Here is an 18,573-nt window from a genome sequence, read left to right on the forward strand (position 1 = left end):
CTTTCCAGTGAGCTACGCACATGAAGACACTGCCCCCCCCCCCCCCCCCCCCCCAGCAAGCGTCTGAGCCTGTGCTCATGCTGCCGCCCCTGCCGGGAACACCTCCCCCGACTCCACCCCTGCTCAGTTCCAACATCAGACTCCTGTCTCCGCAGGGCACCTTCTCTGTAGGGGAGCACCCAGCCCGCTCCCCACATGTGCTCACATGTGCGGACCACAGGCAGCGCAGGGGGGCCGAGCTGAAATCAGTGCCTCTGGACCGCCGCAGCCCCCCACCCTGGGGCCCCGAAGACTCGCCCTGCGGTAGCTGGCACCTCCACCCATAGGAGCTTCTTCCGCAGCCCCTTCCTCCCTGTGACGCACGGGCTCCTGGGGGATCTGGGCTCAAATCTCACTTCTGCCTCCTCGTAGCACAGTGACCTTGGGCAAGTGACTTTGCCTCCCTCAACCCAGTTTCCTCAGTCCGAAAATGGCGATAATACAGATTGTAATGACCGTAAGGATTCAGTGACTTCTTCAAAGGGTGTTCATGAGATACTTTCTATTTAAGATAAACAAGTTATACAAACCAACAAGGAGAATTTATTCAATGTTTAAATAAAATTATGGACAATTCATCAGTTCTCATTTTTTCTTTTATTTCCCAGGTAATAAATTACACTGAACGACTTCAGCCGGGTGAATGCTTTGGAACTAACACAACGGTAGGGTCAGCACAAGTTAACCTTCCTTGAGATGACTCACTCTCTGTGCCACTTTTCAGATTCGCTACCTCTTCTTTAGAAACACAGCTTCACACTACAGGAGGACTTCGTATGGAAACACCCGCCTCAGGGTCAGGCACACGGGCGTCCTGGACACAGACTAGTTGTGGGTAGAATTTGACTACCGTTACGATCATCAGACTCGAGAAAAACGGAATGACGCCTACCCCTGCCACCAGTATGCCTACCCCGGCACACGCACACAAACGTCACATAGCTGAGAAAACAAATGCAAACCGGTCTGCAGCCTGAATAGACAAACACATCCGGTCACTCGAGCCTCTTCCTAGACCTCACCTACCCACTCACAAAACGGGTGCGATCCCCGATTTTGCCTTGTAAGGCTGCAGGTACATGACCTCGCACTCGTGCTAACTGCTGTCGCAGGTGTGACAGATGCCATTTTTCTATGCTGACCAGACTCTGCAAAGTTCTGCTGACTTTCTTTTGAAATACATGTGGTTTTTATTATTTATGGGGCCACCCCTGAACTCTGGACTTCTGGAACACTCTGCCAGCTACCTGTGTTTCCTTACTTGTTTTGTCTTCCTTTCATGGAAGAGAGCCCCACCAAAGTGCTTCAGCACATCGAAACTATGTTGCCCCCCAGAATGCTTCCAGGCACATCTTTCTCCATAACCAGAGTCATCTTGCTCAACCTGTTTCTAACTTTATTTCTATTACGTAACCAGGGCTGGTTCAGCCTTGGACGTGACCTTCTTTTATTCCCCTCATTACTGGCATCACCCTTGGAAGATGGATTTGATTACGTGCCTTGACTGTCTGGTTTTCTACGGAGGGGCAAAAAGCAGGAAAGAGTCTCTGTGGAACAGCAGGAAACAAGGAACCTGGAATCTGGTTGCTTCTTTGTGTTTAGCTTTTTGTTTGTTTGTTTGTCTAACGGATTCTGGAACTTGTATTCGGGACACCCACCTCTTTGTCACTGGGTGAGGACACATCGGTTTAATTATATGTGTCACTGTCTAATGACTAACAATTTGTCTCTAATGTTAATAGGACCCTCTTCTATTGCTTGTTTGGTTTCCCACCATTATGCACTCAAATCACTCGAGGAAAAAAAAAATGTGTGTCTTTGGGAATGGAGAGCCATCCCTGGATAAGGAACATCAGCAAAATCCCCTCCTTCAAAGGCCTGTGAAATTTTTGTTGCTTTTTTGGTCACGGTCTTGATGAGTATTTTAAAACAAAGGTTTACTTCTGAAAAAAACTAGGATTCCTCCTAATTATCACTACTTGCTGATTACTTGTTTCTTTTTTTTTTTTAAGTTTATTTTTGAGAGAGAGAGAGAGACAAAGCATGAGTGGGGGAGGGGCAGAGAGAGGGAGACACAGAATCCGAAGCAGGCTCCAGGCTCTGAGCTGTCAGCACAGAGCCTGATGCGGGGCTCGAACTCACAAACCGTGAGATCATGACCTGAGCCGAAGTCAGACGCCCAACCTACTGAGCCATTCAGGCGCCCCATTTAAAAAAAATTGTTTTTTGAATGTTTATTTATTTTTGAGAGGGAGAGACAGAGCGTGAGCAGGGGAGGAACAGAGAGAGAGGGAGACACAGAATCCGAAGCAGGCTCCAGGCTCTGAGCTGTCAGCACAGAGCCCGAACCGGGGCTCGAACTCACGGACCGCGAGATCATGACCTGAGCTGAAGTCAGACGCTCAACCGATTGAGCCACCCAGGTGCCCCATTACTACCAAACCAATGCTCATACCTTACCTAGGCTGCCCACCTTGTGCCCTAGCCTTCTTGAATCCAGGCCCCCAATCAGAATAATGTTATCAAAGTATCTTTTACACCCAAACGCTCTTGGACTTTCCAGATGGCCACCAGGCAACACCAAAGAGTTCCTTCTTTGCTCTACTAAAAGAGGGGATGCTCCAAATGATTGAGCGTTTTGTATTTTCTGTATTTTTAATTAGCCAAACACTAGAGTGAGGGCTGTCCTATGAAGATACTACTGTAAGGCAGCTGGCAAATCAAAAGAAAAGATGGCCAATCTCCCTGCATTAATTTCATATTTTATGTGTATATATACATACAGAAAATGTATTATACACTTATATTCATTTTATATGTATGATAATATGTAACTTATACGATTATACAGTATATCATACAGAATTATATATGCTATATAATATAAATATATACATTTGGGCACTTTTTAAAATGGAGACCAAAAAACAATAACTTATTTTCACGTACAATAAAAATCAAAAAGACATGTCCTTATGAGCACCAGGTGTTATGTGTAAGTGACGAATCACTAGGTTCTAATCCTGAAAACAATACTCCACTGTATGTTAACAACTTGAATTAAAAAAAAAAAAAGATTTTGTTCTACATTTAACTAACTACACTTACCAATTAGTGACAGTTATAACATGTCTTATGAGATAAATTAAAAGAGTCTGAAGATGGGTCAATGCCCTTGCTGCCTAAAATCTGTTCTTAATCTTAAATATTGATCATGCAATATATCGTAATAAAAGACTACACTCTCCTCCACTCTGACATTGTTGATTGTTACAATAAATGGACCAGAGTCATTTGGTCTCAGCAACAGATCTGAGGTCCCCCTCACACCTGCCAAAAGACCTCTGCTTCAGGTCTGAAGTTGAGTCTTCTGAAGAAGACATCAAGAGATTATGGGCTCAGTAGAGGACTACAGCACACGCACTTAGTTCTTTATGCTCCAGAGAACAGATGAATGGGCACAGCTTCCAAACGGACACCATCACCTCGAGCAGACACTGTGTGAGGCCAAGCCAGGGTCCCAGAGTCTTCACTCCAGAAGCAGGCAAGTTGGCAAAGCAGACTAACCACCCGAGATCAGCAGAACAGGAATTATGACTTTGGACGGAATGAAAGTGATTTAGTTGGGGTTGATTTCTATTTCCTAAAGGGCATATGAGAAAACCCATTTCTTCTTTGATCTACCTCTAATCCTCAATTTAAGCTATCTTTGAACAAGGAATAAAATACTCAGACCGGGGTGTCTGGGTGGCTCAGTCAGTTAAACGACTGACTTCAGCTCGGGTCACGATCTCACGGTTTTTGAGTTCAAGCCCCACGTCGGGCTCTGTGCAGATAGCTCAGAACCTGGAGCCTGCTTTGAATTGTGTCTCCCTCTCTCTCTGCCCTTCCCCCACTCACACTCTGTCTCCTTCTCTCTCTCAAAAATAAATAAATATCAAAAAAAAAAAAAAAACACCTGCTCCGACCAACTGCCAACAATTTGAGACCATTTGCTCTTCGTGACCATTAGTTTGGTAAATAGGGCCAGTAAGAATCTGTCCTCCTTCCCAACAGGATATAATTGGGTAAATCAAATTTGTAACCACCACCATGCCAGAAATGTCACATTTGAAGACAAATTTCATTTAATTATAGTATTAGATTACTATAAGCCTGATAGTAAAACACAAGGACTGTCCTTCACACGTGGGAATGTGGACTCCCTAAGGCTCCAGGAAACTGGACCAGATCTGCTCCCTGGCTTATGGAACCCCAGCCTTCAAGGTTACACATGAAGTTACTCCTGCCAGCCCGAAACACCAACGCACTGGGTTGGGGGGGGGCTGTCTCCAAAAACAAGGTACCCTTTCCATCACAGGCTGTACAGGCACAACCCAACAGGTGAACTGGATCCTTCTAGGTTACTGATCTTAAATAATATCATGAGGAATTTTTTCACACACACAGATTAAAAGGAGGACCCAGGGGTTTTGTGAAATCTGACGGAAGTTAGCTCTCAAACCTTAGTATCGTATGCTCTAACCAGCAGGACTTTCTTTCTTCATCAATACCTCGTTACTCGTGCCTGTGTCCAGAAAACTGGCCAAACTTTAAAAAATAATCAAAGTAATGACAAAAAATCAGAAACCTGCGGAGAGAAAGTTCTGTGGTCAGATCCTTATGCCTCAGGAGGCTCAGGACCGGGAGAAACCACGGATGCCTTGTCCTACTGGCACTCTGCCATTTGTTTCTTACCATCAAACCTACACATTATGCCTCCGAGTCCAAGGAACAGACAAAGCACTCTGTGCCCCACGATAAAGCACACAAACGCAATGGATGTGTATGAATAAATCACAAAAAGAACAACAATTTTTAAGAACCTAAAAATAAAAACTAGGGTCTCTCTGTCTAGCATCAGTCCTCAAAAGAGAAAACATCTGAGCACTTCCTGCAAGTTACAAGCTCCACACAAAAACATTACCCCTGACTTTTACAAAGCAGATAGCGGCCAACCCATAGCAATGCTCACAGATGCTATCACCAGGGGAGAGAAAACCTCTGTGTTTCTTCCCCTCTGAAGAGATGAACTGCAATCTTGGTAACCTTTGGTTTGTTTCTCTAAACACCTATGGTGTTTTTATTTGGCGGGTGGATAGTCAGTCTTTCTGATGTCTGTACTCCCCTGCAAAAACTGGTCTTTCCTGAAAGCATTTGTATTTCTGAATCTCTCTCTGACATGCTCGACTAGACTGTACGCCTATAAGGACAGGGAGTTTTGTCTGTTTTGTTCATTGCTGCGCTCCCAGAACCTAGAATCATGTCTGTCTTATGGTAGAGGCTCTGCAAATACTTGTCAAATGGATGAATCACATGACCTATAAAAGATAGTTCTATTTATTCCACAAATATTAAACAAATGCCCAGATGCTCATTACGTGCCACACACTGGGGATATGGGGATGGAGGGGACCAAGACCTTGCCTTCAAGAGCCATCAGTGTATTTGGAAGTTGGGAAAAGAAGCCGGCAAGGACGAGACAGCCTATCGCTACCGTGATGGGCATGCGTAGGGCCTGTCGGGGCGTGGGGAGGCTGGACTGAGAGATGGCTAGGAGAGGCCAGAGAAAAAGGATAAAGATGGGGGAGGGTGTTTCAGGCAAAGGACATAGCAGATGAGACACGGTGGGAAGGGTGGCATAGTAGTGACAGCAGAAGCCAGTGAGGTCCACAGAGGTCATATCACCAAAGGCTTCAAATGCCAAGTAAAGGAGTTTGGTCTTGACCCTCGGGGCAGTGGGCACCTAGAGAAGGTCCTTGCCCCTCCTGCACCAGGTCCATGCACCCGGCGCAGGTGCTGAGATGAAATCGGCTGCAGGGGGTGCAGCACCAGGCGGGCCACTCACCTGGTGTGCTGCTGGAGGTGGGAGAGCTGTCGGAAGGACTTATCACAGTAGGAGCAGTGGTAGGGCTTGACGCCCAGGTGGATGCGCAGGTGCTGGGCCAGGTAGGAGGCGTTGGCAAAGGACTTGGAGCAGTGCGGGCACTTGTGGGGCTTGGCCTCGGTGTGTGACTTGGAGTGAATTTGCATCTCAGACTTGGTGAAAAAGGTCAGCGGGCACACCTTACACCTGTGGGGTAAGAGGCACGTTCACACCTGGGAAGACGGCCGCCGCCACCACCCCCGCCCCGCCCCTGCCCCCTACCAGTAAGCTCAGGGCACCTTCCACAGCACCCAGACCTTGCACCTGGGCACAGAGCTTCCTTGTGAGGAGCCCAGGGGTACAGGCTCCCAGCCTGGACACCCTCCAATCTGGAGGCAAAGGCTCTTCCCCCAGGGGCCCATTCCCAGCAGTGGGGGAAACGGTTTCCATTTCCCAGGGAAGACAGGCCTGGCAATCCTGGGAAGGTGTGCCCGGGGCCACATGCCCTAACTTTGGGAGTAAGAAGTCCTCCCAGCTGCACATCAGAATTATCTGGGGAGCTTTCAAGAGGGGCTCACTGGCACTCTGCATGTCCGCCCTCTAACCAATTATATCAAAATTTCTGGAGGTGCTGCCCTGGGATTGGCATTTTCTGAGTGCTCCCCAGATGATTCCAACTTGAGGGTCGAGAGCTTGAAGGGAGGAAGAACAGGACTCCCACGACACCAGGTTGTGGTGAGGTTGGCCTCTGGCAACCCTGCATATACATGGGGGGATAGCCCCAGCCTGCCTGTGAATGGGCTGTGGGTGGGGCTCACCAGGAGACCCCGCTCCTCTGGACCTGGCCCCTACCCTCAGCCTCTGCAGTCCCTCTTTCCAGCCCCAGCTGCTGGGCTCCTAGGGCAGCCCTTGGTGATAGCCTCCACCCCACGCCCACGTGGACCCCCTCCCGCCAAGACCCCCACCTGTATGTCTTGCCCTCCTTGGCAGTCTCGCCCGAGGCCAGGATGGGGTAGGGGACTACGAGGACGGGCGGCCCCCCTGGGTTCTCCGCCTTGATCTTTTTGCGGCCACGCTCGGACTTGGGGGGGCCAAGCAGGCCATGGCCCTGGATTGTCTTGATGGAGTCCAGGAGGGGGGGGCTGGTGATCCCTGAGATGAGGGTGGGGGACGAGGCGATGAGGCGGCTCTGGCTGGTGGTGGTGGGCGTGGACGGGGTGCTGGTCCCCGTGCCTGCACTCGACTCGGACGTGCTCACAGCCGGGGTCCGGGAGGAGAGCCCCAGACCTGTGGAAGACATGGGGTGGGGGCAGCTGCAGAGGCCTTTCTAAGCACCCCCACTTCCCTTCGTAAATCACCCCAGGGGGAACTAAATGAGAGGCTGTGTGTGTGTGTGTGTAGGATGCCTTAGATACCTAAGGACTAAACTGGGTTGGTAACAGGCACTTTGGAAATACTTCAAACTGCAGAAAAAAAACAAGCACACAGATGTTCACTACTGTGTTATGTGCAATAGCAAAAAGCTAGAGGAACTGAAATGTGTAACATTAGGGAAGGGGTCAATAAATTGTGATCAGTTTTCTCTACTGAACATTAAGTGTCCATTAAAAAGGAGGTTATTATGGGGCGCCTGGGTGGCTCAGTCGGTTGAGCGTCCGACTTTGGCTCAGGTCATGATCTCGCGGTCTATGAGTTCAAGCCCTGTGTCGGGCTCTGTGCTGACAGCTCGGAGCCTGGAGCCTGCTTCGGATTCTGTGTCTCCCTCTCTCTCTGCCCCGCCCCCGCTCAAGCTCTGTCTCTCTGTCAAAAATAAATAAACATTAAAAATAAATAAGTAAAAATAAAAAGAGGTTATGTTTGTAAAACAAAATATACACACAAAACAAACAACAAAATGGCCTACGTATGCACAGAAAAAGTAAGTAGGAGAAGATGTACCAAAAGTGATGTGGATAATGCAATTAGGAGTAATTTTTTTAAAAATGTGTTTTGTTTTGTTTTATTTTGTTTTTTTTACTTAGCTATACTTTGATTCTTTGACAATGAACTTTTTAAGAAACTTCTGTGATATATATATAGGAGCGCCTGGCTGGCTTAGTTGGAGGAGTGTGCAACTCTTGATCTTGGGGTTGTGGGTTTGAGCCCCACACTGGGTGTAAAGATTATTTAAAAAAAAAAAAACCTTTAAAAAAGGGAAAAGGGAAAAAATAAAATAAACTTTTGTTAATAAAAGTTATTCTTTTAAAAAGGAGGGGACTACAGGGGCGCCTGGGTGGCTCAGTCGGTTGAGCATCCGACTTCAGCTCAGGTCATGATCTCAGGGTTTGTGAGTTCGAGCCCCAGCATCGGGCTCTGTGCTGGCTGCTCAGAGCGTGGAGCCTGCTTGGGATGTTGTGTCTCCCTCTCTCTCTGCCCCTCTCCCGCTTGCACTTTGTCACTCTGTCTCTCTCTCTCAAAAATAAATAAACACTGAAAAAAAGGGGGGGGGGACTAGAAACATTACAATACCAGGTTAAACAGACAAAAGATGAAAATGGTATCTATTGCATGACTAAAACATTGCTTCTTTTAAAAAGAAACCAGGAGCGCCTGGGTGGCTCAGTCAGTTAAGCGTCTGACTTTGGCTCAGGCCATGATCTCACGGTTTGTGAGTTCAAGCCCTAAGTCGGGCTCTGCGCTGATAGTCAGAGACTAGAGCCTGCTTCGGATTCTGTCTCTCCCTCTCTCTCTGCCCCTCTCCTGCTTGTGTGCATGCTCTCTTTCTCTCTCTCAAAAATAAAGACTTTTAAAAAATAAAAAATTTAAGAAATAAAAAAGAAACCAAAAATGTACGCATTGAAAAAGGTAAGCTCCAGAGATGGACACGTTTGTGTCACCCACTGGCAGTGGAAGGATACATCTATCACCCTCAGTGGAGGGCTGTTTGGCGCAAGCCACTGATGTGTCAATGTACCCAACTTTTTAAAAAAAAAGTTTAACATTTATTCATTTTTTGAGAGACAGAGAGAGACACAGCTTGCATGGGGGAGGGGCAGAGAGAGAGGGAGACACAGAATGTGAAGCAGGCTCCAGGCTCTGAGCGGTCAGCACAGAGCCCGACGCGGGGCTTGAACTCACAAACTGTGAGATCATGACCTGAGCCGAAGTCGGACGCTTAACTGACTGAGCCACCAAGGCGCCCCTAATGTGCACAACTCCTAGAAATTGCCCGCAAGGACATATTTGCCCATGAGCACAAATGTCTGTGTACAGGGACCTTCCATATAAAATTCTGCTCAGACAAAACTGGACACAACCTGTTTGTCCTCAGCAGGGGCTGTGTAAAGAGATGTGGTCCATCCTCACTGTGAAGGACTGGGCAGCCACAAAAACAAGAAAGACGCTGTGCAGTGACGGAGAGAGAAGCCCGAATGTGCCGTTGTCAGGTGAAAAAGCAAATCATAGACAGTATGAACCCATCTGTTTAAAGGCACACACGCCTAAACCTCATATGTATGTAATAGACAATACATATGTGTGTGTAAATGTACAGGAAGAGATCTGAGAAGACGCATCCAACTCAATTTGTGTATAAAAGATGGCTCACTCTAGGGAGGAAGAATACTTTTCTGGCAAAAGGACATTTCCATACTTTATCTAGCTGTTTCTATATTACTTGATTTTTTTACCTGGTGAATTCATCCATTTTTTACATCTGTGATTAAAGGATAAAACAAAATAAATTATAGAGAAAACATGAAAATGCTAACAGTAGTAGGACTAGGGCTAATTTTTTCTCCTTTCAGGTTGTCTGCGAGTTCTCAATTTTCTGCAAGGACTATGCGTTACCTTTATAATTAAAAAAAAGCATTAAATATGCTTATGATAGAATGCTTATGACAGCAAGTTAAAGTCATGGGTACAGCCCTACTACAAGCTCAGCAAAATACGCACACATATTAAAAAATAAACAAAAAAGATGGAAAAGGAAGGAAATGAACCAAAGGGCTCTCTAAGCGGCTGGGTTAGGAGCTGGGATTATGAGTGGTTTTTTTCCCTTAGTTTTTCTTTTTTCCAAATTTCTTTTAATATGCTTATATTACTTTTTTAATATTACTTTTATAATGAGAAAAATAAATTTAATAAAGTCATAATAAGGGGGGAATGCGCAGAGTGTCACTGGGGCCTCAGGGAGGCTCACTGGGCCCCATAATTCCTGGGCGTCTGAGAGGAGGGGGGAATGAGGAGAGAGGCACCCGGCCGTTGGTAGGGGTGAGCCAGGGGAGGAACAAAGGCCTGGCTGCTGTGGCCTCCAGAGAAAGCCTGTCCACCAGGCTCTGAGGTAGGCATCAGGCAGACCCAGCCCCGTGACAATGCCTCAGGATGCCCCCAGCACCCCAGTCCCAACCCACTCAACACTTGAGCTCACCTCTTTCCCCCACCCCCTCCTGTGATCCCACTTCCCTGGCGGTGCCTGGGATGCCCCCTCACTTCTTCCTGCTCCTCACCCCTATGTCCAGTCTAGCATCGAGTCCTGTCCATTTCCCTCAGCATGTCTCAGATCTGTCCCCTTCTCTCCATCCCCACTGTCACTGCCTGGTCCAGGCCACCGCCCTCTCCTATAGATCTCCCTGCCTCCTTCCCTCTCACCAAGCCAGTCCCTACCTCGCAGCCAGACTCAGCTTTCCAACCCAACTCTGAGCATCTCCCTCCCCTACTTATAAATCTTTCATGGCTCCCCACTGACGGAGGGTAAAGTCCCAACTGCAGGGGTGGCCCACAAGGCCCTTCACATCTGGTCGGCTTCCTCTCTAGCGTCAGCAGGACCAGCTAGAGCCAAGGGACTCTAGAACCCACATGGGCTCTGAGGACCCACACCGCCTGTGTCTGCCTCCTACCGACTGTGCCACTCTGGCTCACTTTCCTCGTCTGTTAAATGGAGAGGTTAGGGTGCACACGAAAGTGCTGTCTGAAAAGTCAAAAATGGTCGGCTGTTCAACCTAATACTAGCACTACCCACCTCACAGGACTGCTGGGAGTAATAAAGGCACACTGCTGGCTACACGCAGGTGCTCAACTGGAGTCAGCTGCCATATTGTGAGTGTAGTCACCATCATCAGCATCTGGCCCTTCCACCCATCCTACGCTTGCTTTCTACACACACACCCGCGTAGCACGTGCGGTTCCCTCTTCCTGCTTCGCTTCCCTCATCAACAGCCAACCTTTCCCGGCACATAAACCCTTCCCCCTCACCCACAGCGGGTCTGGTCAAGGTTCTTCTCTGGATTCCCTAAGTTCTCTGGCACTGACCCGCCCCCGTCCTGTCAATGTCACGCGTGGGGTGGGGTGGGGGAAGGCTGGGGCGGGGAGAGGAGGGTTGTCCTCCCAGGCTGGCCGGGGCCTGGGAAAGGCGGGCTCCCTCCGCCCCGCCCCGACCCCGCCGGCCCCGCCCACTCCCGGCCCGCCGTACCTGTGACGGTGCTGGTGGCCGGCCGCGCGTGCAGCGCCACGTCGGGCTGCGGCACGGCCTGCGGGTGCAGCCCCGGCACCTGCTGCAGCTTGGGCAGCGACATGACGGCTTGGCTGCTCTCGGCCGGCGCCGGCGGCACCAGCAGCGGCTGCTGCGACGAAGCCGACGTGGGCGGCAGGTGAGGCGGCCGGATCTTCTCCGCCATCAGCTGCTCCTTGATCTTGTTAATCAGGACCAGGTTGTCCAGCTGCGGGCGGGAGAGGAGAGGCACTGAGGGGGTTGGGCCGCGCCGGGCCCCTTCCCCGGGCCGCCGGGCCCCTGCGAGCCGCGAGCCCTGAGCCCGGAGCCCCGTGGGCCGGGCCGAAGCCCGGGGCAAAGCAGAGCAGCTCCAAGAGGGGGAGGGCGGCCGGAGGGCGACGCTCGCTCAGTCTTACCTGGCTGGGCATGGTGGGAGGAGGGGGCCAGAAGTAGGGGTTGTTAAATCGAGGCTCGGCCATCCTGCGGGGAGAGAGCGACTGTCACAGGGACCCTCCCCAGCCGCCTGGGGCGAGCTCCCGTCAGCTATACCCACTCAAGTCTGGCCCCACGTCTGGGACCCCCACCTCTGCAGGACCCTCACCCTGCAGCAGGGCAGGCCCCTTACCAGGCCCGGGCAACCACGTCTCCAGGCTGAGAAGTCAGGAATTCAGTGTCTCCCTCCGTGGGCCCCAGAGGGCAAAAGTCAGAGACAGGCCAGCTGTGCTCCCAGGTCCCCCATCACCCCGATGCCCGCAAACCGATCCCCATTCCCCAGAAGGGCCTGAAGCTGCAGAGCCCCCGGTGAACCCATGGATTGATTCCCACCCCACCCGACAGAGACACACTGGGGAGTCTTGGGGCAACTTCGTAAATGGCCACAGAACGGAGGCAACCGCCCAACCCTGATCCCTGCCCTTCTGACCCCTGCCCCTTTGAGTGCAGACAGCCTCATCGGAACATGGGGGGCATCCTGGGTCATCAGATACAGCCTTTCTGAAGGGCAATTTGGCAAGATGGTTTACAGAGACCCACAGGATTACTGCCCTTTGACCCAGGAAATTGTACCTCTGGAAAGTTATCTTCAAGAAGCAAGCACGGGCACGTGCAACACTTTACCTACAAGGGCGTGTCCGCACACTGTGCTTAAGGAGGGGCTTGAGGAGGCTGGCGGCTAGGGCAGTTGGGGGCTCTTCAGTAGAAGTATGTGACAGCCTATCTGGTGGCCCTCACTTCTGGCAATTTCCTTGGCAGGCTGTGCAATTAGGCCTTTTACCCAGACCAGTGTGAAGGATGGGCCTTCAGAGCTATCTTACTCTTCCAGAGGGTTCAAGTCTTCCTGCAACCCTAGAGTAAGTCAAGAAGTGACTTATAGGGACTGTGCTGAATGGAGTTTTCCATTAGGCCTTACTCCCTATCAAAATTCTCTTATTTATCTTGCTCCTACAGTAATTACTAACTAAATACCTACTGGTATTGCTGTTTAAATGACTGTTTGACCGTCAAGGCCAAAACGAAATGCCTTCCACCTCATCTCCTGGTCTTAGAAGCCTGAGGAGTCCCTACTAGAATGGCAGGCAGAGGGGTTTAGGAGAAAATTCTCAATACAATCTAATCTCAACACTTTAAGAAAGATCTTTTACATAAATTATCCTTGTAATCTTTACTTGAGAAATAGGCACGGGAGGTATTATTACCCCATTTTATAGGTGAAGAAACTGAGGCTTGGAGAGAGGGAAAGGGACCTGTCCAAGACCACAGGCTAGGGTACCAGAGTCAAACTAGAAAGTGGATTTGCTCAAGCCCTTTCCTCTGGGGAGTTCGCTTTGCAACCCCCCAGTCCTTGGTTGAGCAAATCTCATATGCAAGTGGCCTACACAGAACAACCTTTGCCCTTTCACTCCCAGCCTGGGGGCTGGGTAGGGTCTGAGCCTGGCCAGGCGGAAGGTCATAGTACCCTCCTCTGGGGTGGCTGGGTCGGCCCCTGCCCTCTAAGGGCCCTCCTGCTCCCTCTATCCGCAGACACCAAGCTGCCCCTTCCCTCCCAGCCCAGAACAAGACGCACTTCCTGCCTGGAGTTCTCCCTGACTGTTCCAGATCCCTTTCTCAGAAAGACCTCAACATAATAACAGTGAGGAGGCTGCCATTTACCAAGTATCTACCCTGTGACAGGCCCACTGACACTGAAAGGCAGGTACTCTCATCATCCCCATCTTACAACTGAAACAAAGTTCAGAGAGGTGGAGTGACTTAGTCAAGGTCACACAGCAAGTAAGTAGAGCTGAGATTCCCCCTCTAATCTGCCTGACTCCAAAGTCCAGCTGATTAGTCCCTTAGCTGTTCAAGGGAAAGACAAGGCATCCTGACTGCAGGCTTGTGAATATGCCCTGTCTTAGGATACAATGGGCACAGCTCGGGGGCAGGCACCCACACATCCAGAAGCTGTCCCTCCCAGCTGTTGTCCACCAGGGAAAACGTGAAGGGAACTGAGCTGAAGAGCCTGGGAGAGGAGGCTCCAGGCTGGGGCGGGGGAAGGGGAGCCGAGAACTGGATACACCTGTCTCACTCATCTCAGCATCCCCAGCAGCCAGGCCTAGAGGTGACCAACAACAGGAGTTGTATGACGGAATGAATACATGAAGGAATAATAATCAGAACTCAAGACAGCCACATACAGTTCGACGGTTGACAAAGCTCTTCTGTACCCACAGGCCTTCTCCTCAGAGCCCAAGGAAGCAGGGAATAGTCTCATCCCCATTTCACAGAGGGAAGCACTTTGCTCCAGGCCACAAGGACGGAGGCAGCACTGCACCGCCAGGCTGGGCACTGGCTCTCAGAGCCTCAGTTCTCCTCATCTGTGAAATGGGGTGAAGCAGGCTGCTCTGCCTCATTCCTGCCCTGCCCCACCCCGGCCCAGGGCTCTGCCTACCGCACCAGCTGTTCCTTGGCATTTCCTCCTTCTCTTCAGCTCAATGCCAAGTTCAGGTTTCCCAAAGCCCCTCCCTGGCTAGGGAGGTATGGGGAAGAAGGTGGCTGGCCTAGGGTCCCATGGCTAGAATAGAGCATCCTCTCTGCTACTTGTTTGGCTCCTGGCCAGGCAGGGATGGCCCCTCGCCCTGGCTTGGCACAGGCCCACAGAAGGGACGGGTCTGACCTGGGCCACTTAATCTGATCCCCGCAGTCTCTTCCTAATTTCTCCTCATCCTCCTCTGGCTGGTCTTAAGTAATTTAGTGATTCAGTCTGTGACCCTTGCCCTGGTGTATACCTACTGTGTGTCAGATGCAGGGAAGGCAGGCAGGGGTGGGGGGGGCATTTGCTGAGCTCCTACTGAGTGTCAGGAACACTGCTAGGAGCACTTCAGGAGTATCTCATGTGAGCCTCCCAGAAAGCCTGTGAGGTGGGTATCCACCTCTGCAACCCTGGGACCTACATGACATGGCAAGCCGTCGCAAGAGGCGAGTGGGGAGGGTGGCTAGGGCTGGGCTAAGGCGCTCAGACCTTGTCTTAAGGGAGGGGTTTTAAGCAGGAGAAAGACTGGTCAGGTGTGTGTTTACAATAGGTGGACAGCAGAAAGGCATTCCCAGCAGGGGCCACAGCTTGAGCAGAGGCATGGAGGTCTGAAAGTTCAAGGCAGGTTCAGGTCCATGAGCAGCCACCTTCAGGCACCAAAAAGAGAGCTGGAGAGGGGAGGTAGTGGGGGTACGGAATGCCCACGGAGGGGCTGGACTGGGATGCTGGCGGGGAGAAGGCATCAAGGGAGTGTGCTGGGCTGGGGAAGCAACAGAGCTAAGGGGCCTGAGGTCAGAGGGCGCAGCCTGAGGGCAGGGGCAGGGGAGAGGAGATGAGGGCAGGGGCAGAGGAGCCAGGTGGGCTGCGGCTGAGCATTCCCGTGGGGACAGGCAGAAGAGACACTGCTGGTGGTCGGACAGGACGTGCACACCGGGCTTCAAGCCCCAGAGAGAAGCCCAGACTGTGCTGTGAGCCGTGAAACACCGAGCCCTGACCCTTACAGCGGGCCAAGCACACTGTCACTTCGTTTTTCTGGCTCTAAAAGGTGAAGAAAGTTGGATGGGTGGATGAATGAAACACCTAGAGCTGCTTCTGTAAACAGCATCCTGATGGCAGCCGGCCCATCTATCCATCCATCTGTCCATCCATTTGTTCTGGATACATTCTCTGGGCCACACCGGGACCAGCGCTGGGGATCCTGAGGCAAACGGGAGAGTCCTGCCATCCGGGAGCCCCAAGCTAAGTGGAGAAAGCAGACATGTGACCCCTCAAGCGTCTACCCAAAGAGAACTCTCACCTGAGACCGGCTACATGCCACCGAGGACCTTCACGTGGTCCAGGCTGACCTTTCATGGCCTCACGCTGCCTCAGCCCTCTGTGAAGCTCTGTGTGCTGTGACCCTGGGCTCCTCATCTCAGCGTCCCTCACAGCTCTCACCCGCAGGCCAGGCTTTTCTCTCCCGCCCACCTCGTCCCTGGGTGGCCCATCCACTCTAGGATTTGAAAACCCAGCCAAGCCCCAAGTCTGCACCCCCAGACCAAGCCTGCCTCTGGAGCTCCAGGCCCACCTTCCAACTACCTCCCTTTGGCTGTCTCGTGGGCTGAGAGACTTGGTCTTCCCCTAGGACATGTACCCCCGTAGCCATCCCCGACCACCCAGATGCTCCTGCCACAGACACACACGGGTCCCCAACACGTCCCTGCCCTCCCCTCCCAGCTCAGATCCACCACAAGCCGCATCCACGGGACTGCATTTCCAAATTCTCCCTCAAATCCACCCACTCCTCTCCCCGAGTCCTAGCTACGATCACCTCACCTGGACCAGGGAACAGCCTGCTTTGTTTAGAGCCCAATGTACCTGGATTCAAATCTCGGCTCCAACTCACCGGCTGTGTGATCTTGGGCAAAGCACTTGCTCCTGCCCCTCAAGTGAGGGATGAGCAGCCCAGAGCCAGGGACCTGACCCAGGATGGAAAAAAGGATCAGGGAGGACTTCCCAGTGGAGGTGATGCCTGCTTTGGGTCTTAAAGGATAAGTGGGAGTTAGCCAGGCAACAAAGGAGTGGGGAGCATTCCCGGCGGAAGCAGCAGCCTGGGCACACCCCCAGAGGTGAGAAGCAGGAGCGCTGTGTGAGGAGAGCTGAGCATTCCAGCGAGGACTGGGAGAGGGGGGAGGAGGCTGGAGCAGCAGTCAGGACCTGACCTAGAAGGTCGATTCCTGAATCCTAGGCCTGGAGTCTGGACTCGAAGCAGTGGGTGACGGGGCAGAATCTGTGGTCTAGAGAGACCCCTCTGACTGCTGCGTGCGGAAGGGACTGGAGAGGCCAGGAGAGGGGCAGCAGGAGGACACCCGTCAGGAGGCCCCCGGAGAATGGAATGGAAGTGAGAGGCATGGGCCGAGCTGGGCCAGGGAGGAGAGTGACCGAGGAGGCCTGGCTATTTGGTTGGAGCTGGAGGCCAAGGAAGCATGCAGGTCGCCCCCCACCACGTGGCCCAGGAGGCCCTCCGGACACCCACGCAGACAAACATGGTCACAGGAACATGCAGACAGCACCAAACTCGGACACACATGACAGACACAGACCTGTAGTCCCACACACGGACAGATGGGGACACAGAGCAGGAACCCACAGCTGCCAAGACAGGTGGGTGCTGTTACAGGAAGGGGAGTGCACACAGCCCCCAGGGGAGATCCAGGGGGAGGCAGTGAGGGCACTTGAAGTTGGGATGAACACAATTCCTTAATCCCCGCCCGCAAAGAACAAACCCCTCATTGACAGATTTCAACCTGGAGTCACAGGTTCCTTACCTAGAGTGTCCTTTCCCACTTGGTGAACTTCTACTCATCCTTCAAGACCCAGCTCAAGTGTTCCCTCTTCTACGGAGCTTTCCCTGAACCCCCAGTCAGTCACTTCCTCTGTGTTCCCAACAGCACCTTGTATATGGGAATAACAATAACAATAACAATAATAATAAAATGGCAGCTACTATTGGTTTCAACACCTACTACGTGCCAGGCACTGTGCTGAGTGTGTCATATGCATCATGGCACTGAATCTTCCCAATGATCCTGTGAGATGTGCATTTAACAGAAGAGGAAACTGCAGCTCAGAGAGGTTGACCAACCTCCCCAAAGTCACACAGCTAGCAAGTAATGGAGTTAGGACACCACCCAGGTCTGGTCCAGCACTCCAGCGCCGATTGGTATGCTTATCTGTTTCCCTGGGTGACTTCCCTGCCAGACCACGAGCTCTTCACAGGTATAACTAGTGCTCATTCATCTTTGCCATTCCAGCACCTAGCCCAGAGTGGTCTCAGAAACTCTTTGTAGAATGAAAAAACACAATAATATTGACTACCTTTTCTTGAGCACTTACAGTGGGCCAGGAACTGTGTCAGGGCATTTTTACAGCCATTATTTTACTGGGGCAATAGACCCATGATACAGATGAGGAAACTGAAGTCCAGAGAGGTTAAGTAACTTGCCTGAGGTCACAGAGCCAAGTCTAGATTTAAAACCAGATCTGTCCATGACCGTTTCCCAGGAAGGTGGCCCCTGAGGCCAGCCTTGTAAGCTCCACAAAGAGGCACTGAAGAAGGGGTACACCAGGTGGCTGGGGTGGTCCAGGTACAGACAAACAGACACAATGCAGACAGGCAGCCCAGGGTGGCATGTGACTAGCCTTGCCCACTGCAGGACAGCAGGGTGCGGTTAAACAACCCTGTCCCACCCCCATCCCCAAACCATCCCACAGGCATCAAAAACTGAGATCTGCCCAGACCCCATGGCCACAGAGGAACGAGCTCCCAACAAAGCAAATGGGAGAGAGCAGGACCCAAAACGGTCCGGACACTATGATTACAAGGAGGCAAAAATAAAAACCTGCGTCAGAAAAAGCAAGCTGCAGGGAACCACACCCAGAGGGAGGGCTGGGAGAGGTGGCTGGAGCTGATCTGGTTTTTGTCTTTGTTTCTCTGATTTCCAGATTCTCCGTAATGCCGTTCAGTTGCTTTTATAATGAAAACAATAAATTTATTCTCAAAGAAAAGACAGAAAACTGTTGGCAGCTCAAGGCAGAGGGGGAAGAGACAGAGGGTCTGGAGGCACGGAGGGGCAGGGGTGGGATCAGGGTCAGCTGGTGGTAGGCACTCAACTG

The 18,573-nt window shown here is 51.4% G+C and overlaps 1 protein-coding gene across 3 annotated transcripts in view; it reads right to left on the reverse strand.

Annotated features, from left to right (window-relative positions):
* ZNF362 (zinc finger protein 362) overlaps window positions 1–18,573 on the reverse strand; it is a 39,898-nt gene that overhangs the window by 8,487 nt on the left and 12,838 nt on the right. The window contains exons 1-6 of one of the 3 annotated variants that reach the window (XM_058718172.1): window positions 17,226–17,315; window positions 16,304–16,376; window positions 11,828–11,891; window positions 11,394–11,640; window positions 6,910–7,231; window positions 5,927–6,151 (exon numbers count right to left, since the gene is read on the reverse strand). In XM_058718172.1, coding sequence (XP_058574155.1) covers window positions 5,927–6,151; window positions 6,910–7,231; window positions 11,394–11,640; window positions 11,828–11,890 — 857 coding nt within the window. In that variant the 5' untranslated portion in view covers window position 11,891; window positions 16,304–16,376; window positions 17,226–17,315. Of the gene's footprint in view, window positions 1–5,926; window positions 6,152–6,909; window positions 7,232–11,393; window positions 11,641–11,827; window positions 11,892–16,303; window positions 16,377–17,225; window positions 17,352–18,573 lie in introns of those variants that run through there. The other 2 variants (XM_058718170.1, XM_058718171.1) reach the window with 2 other exon arrangements.

The sequence above is a fragment of the Neofelis nebulosa genome, chromosome 2, assembly GCF_028018385.1.
Source record: "Neofelis nebulosa isolate mNeoNeb1 chromosome 2, mNeoNeb1.pri, whole genome shotgun sequence".
Lineage (NCBI taxonomy): Eukaryota > Metazoa > Chordata > Mammalia > Carnivora > Felidae > Neofelis > Neofelis nebulosa.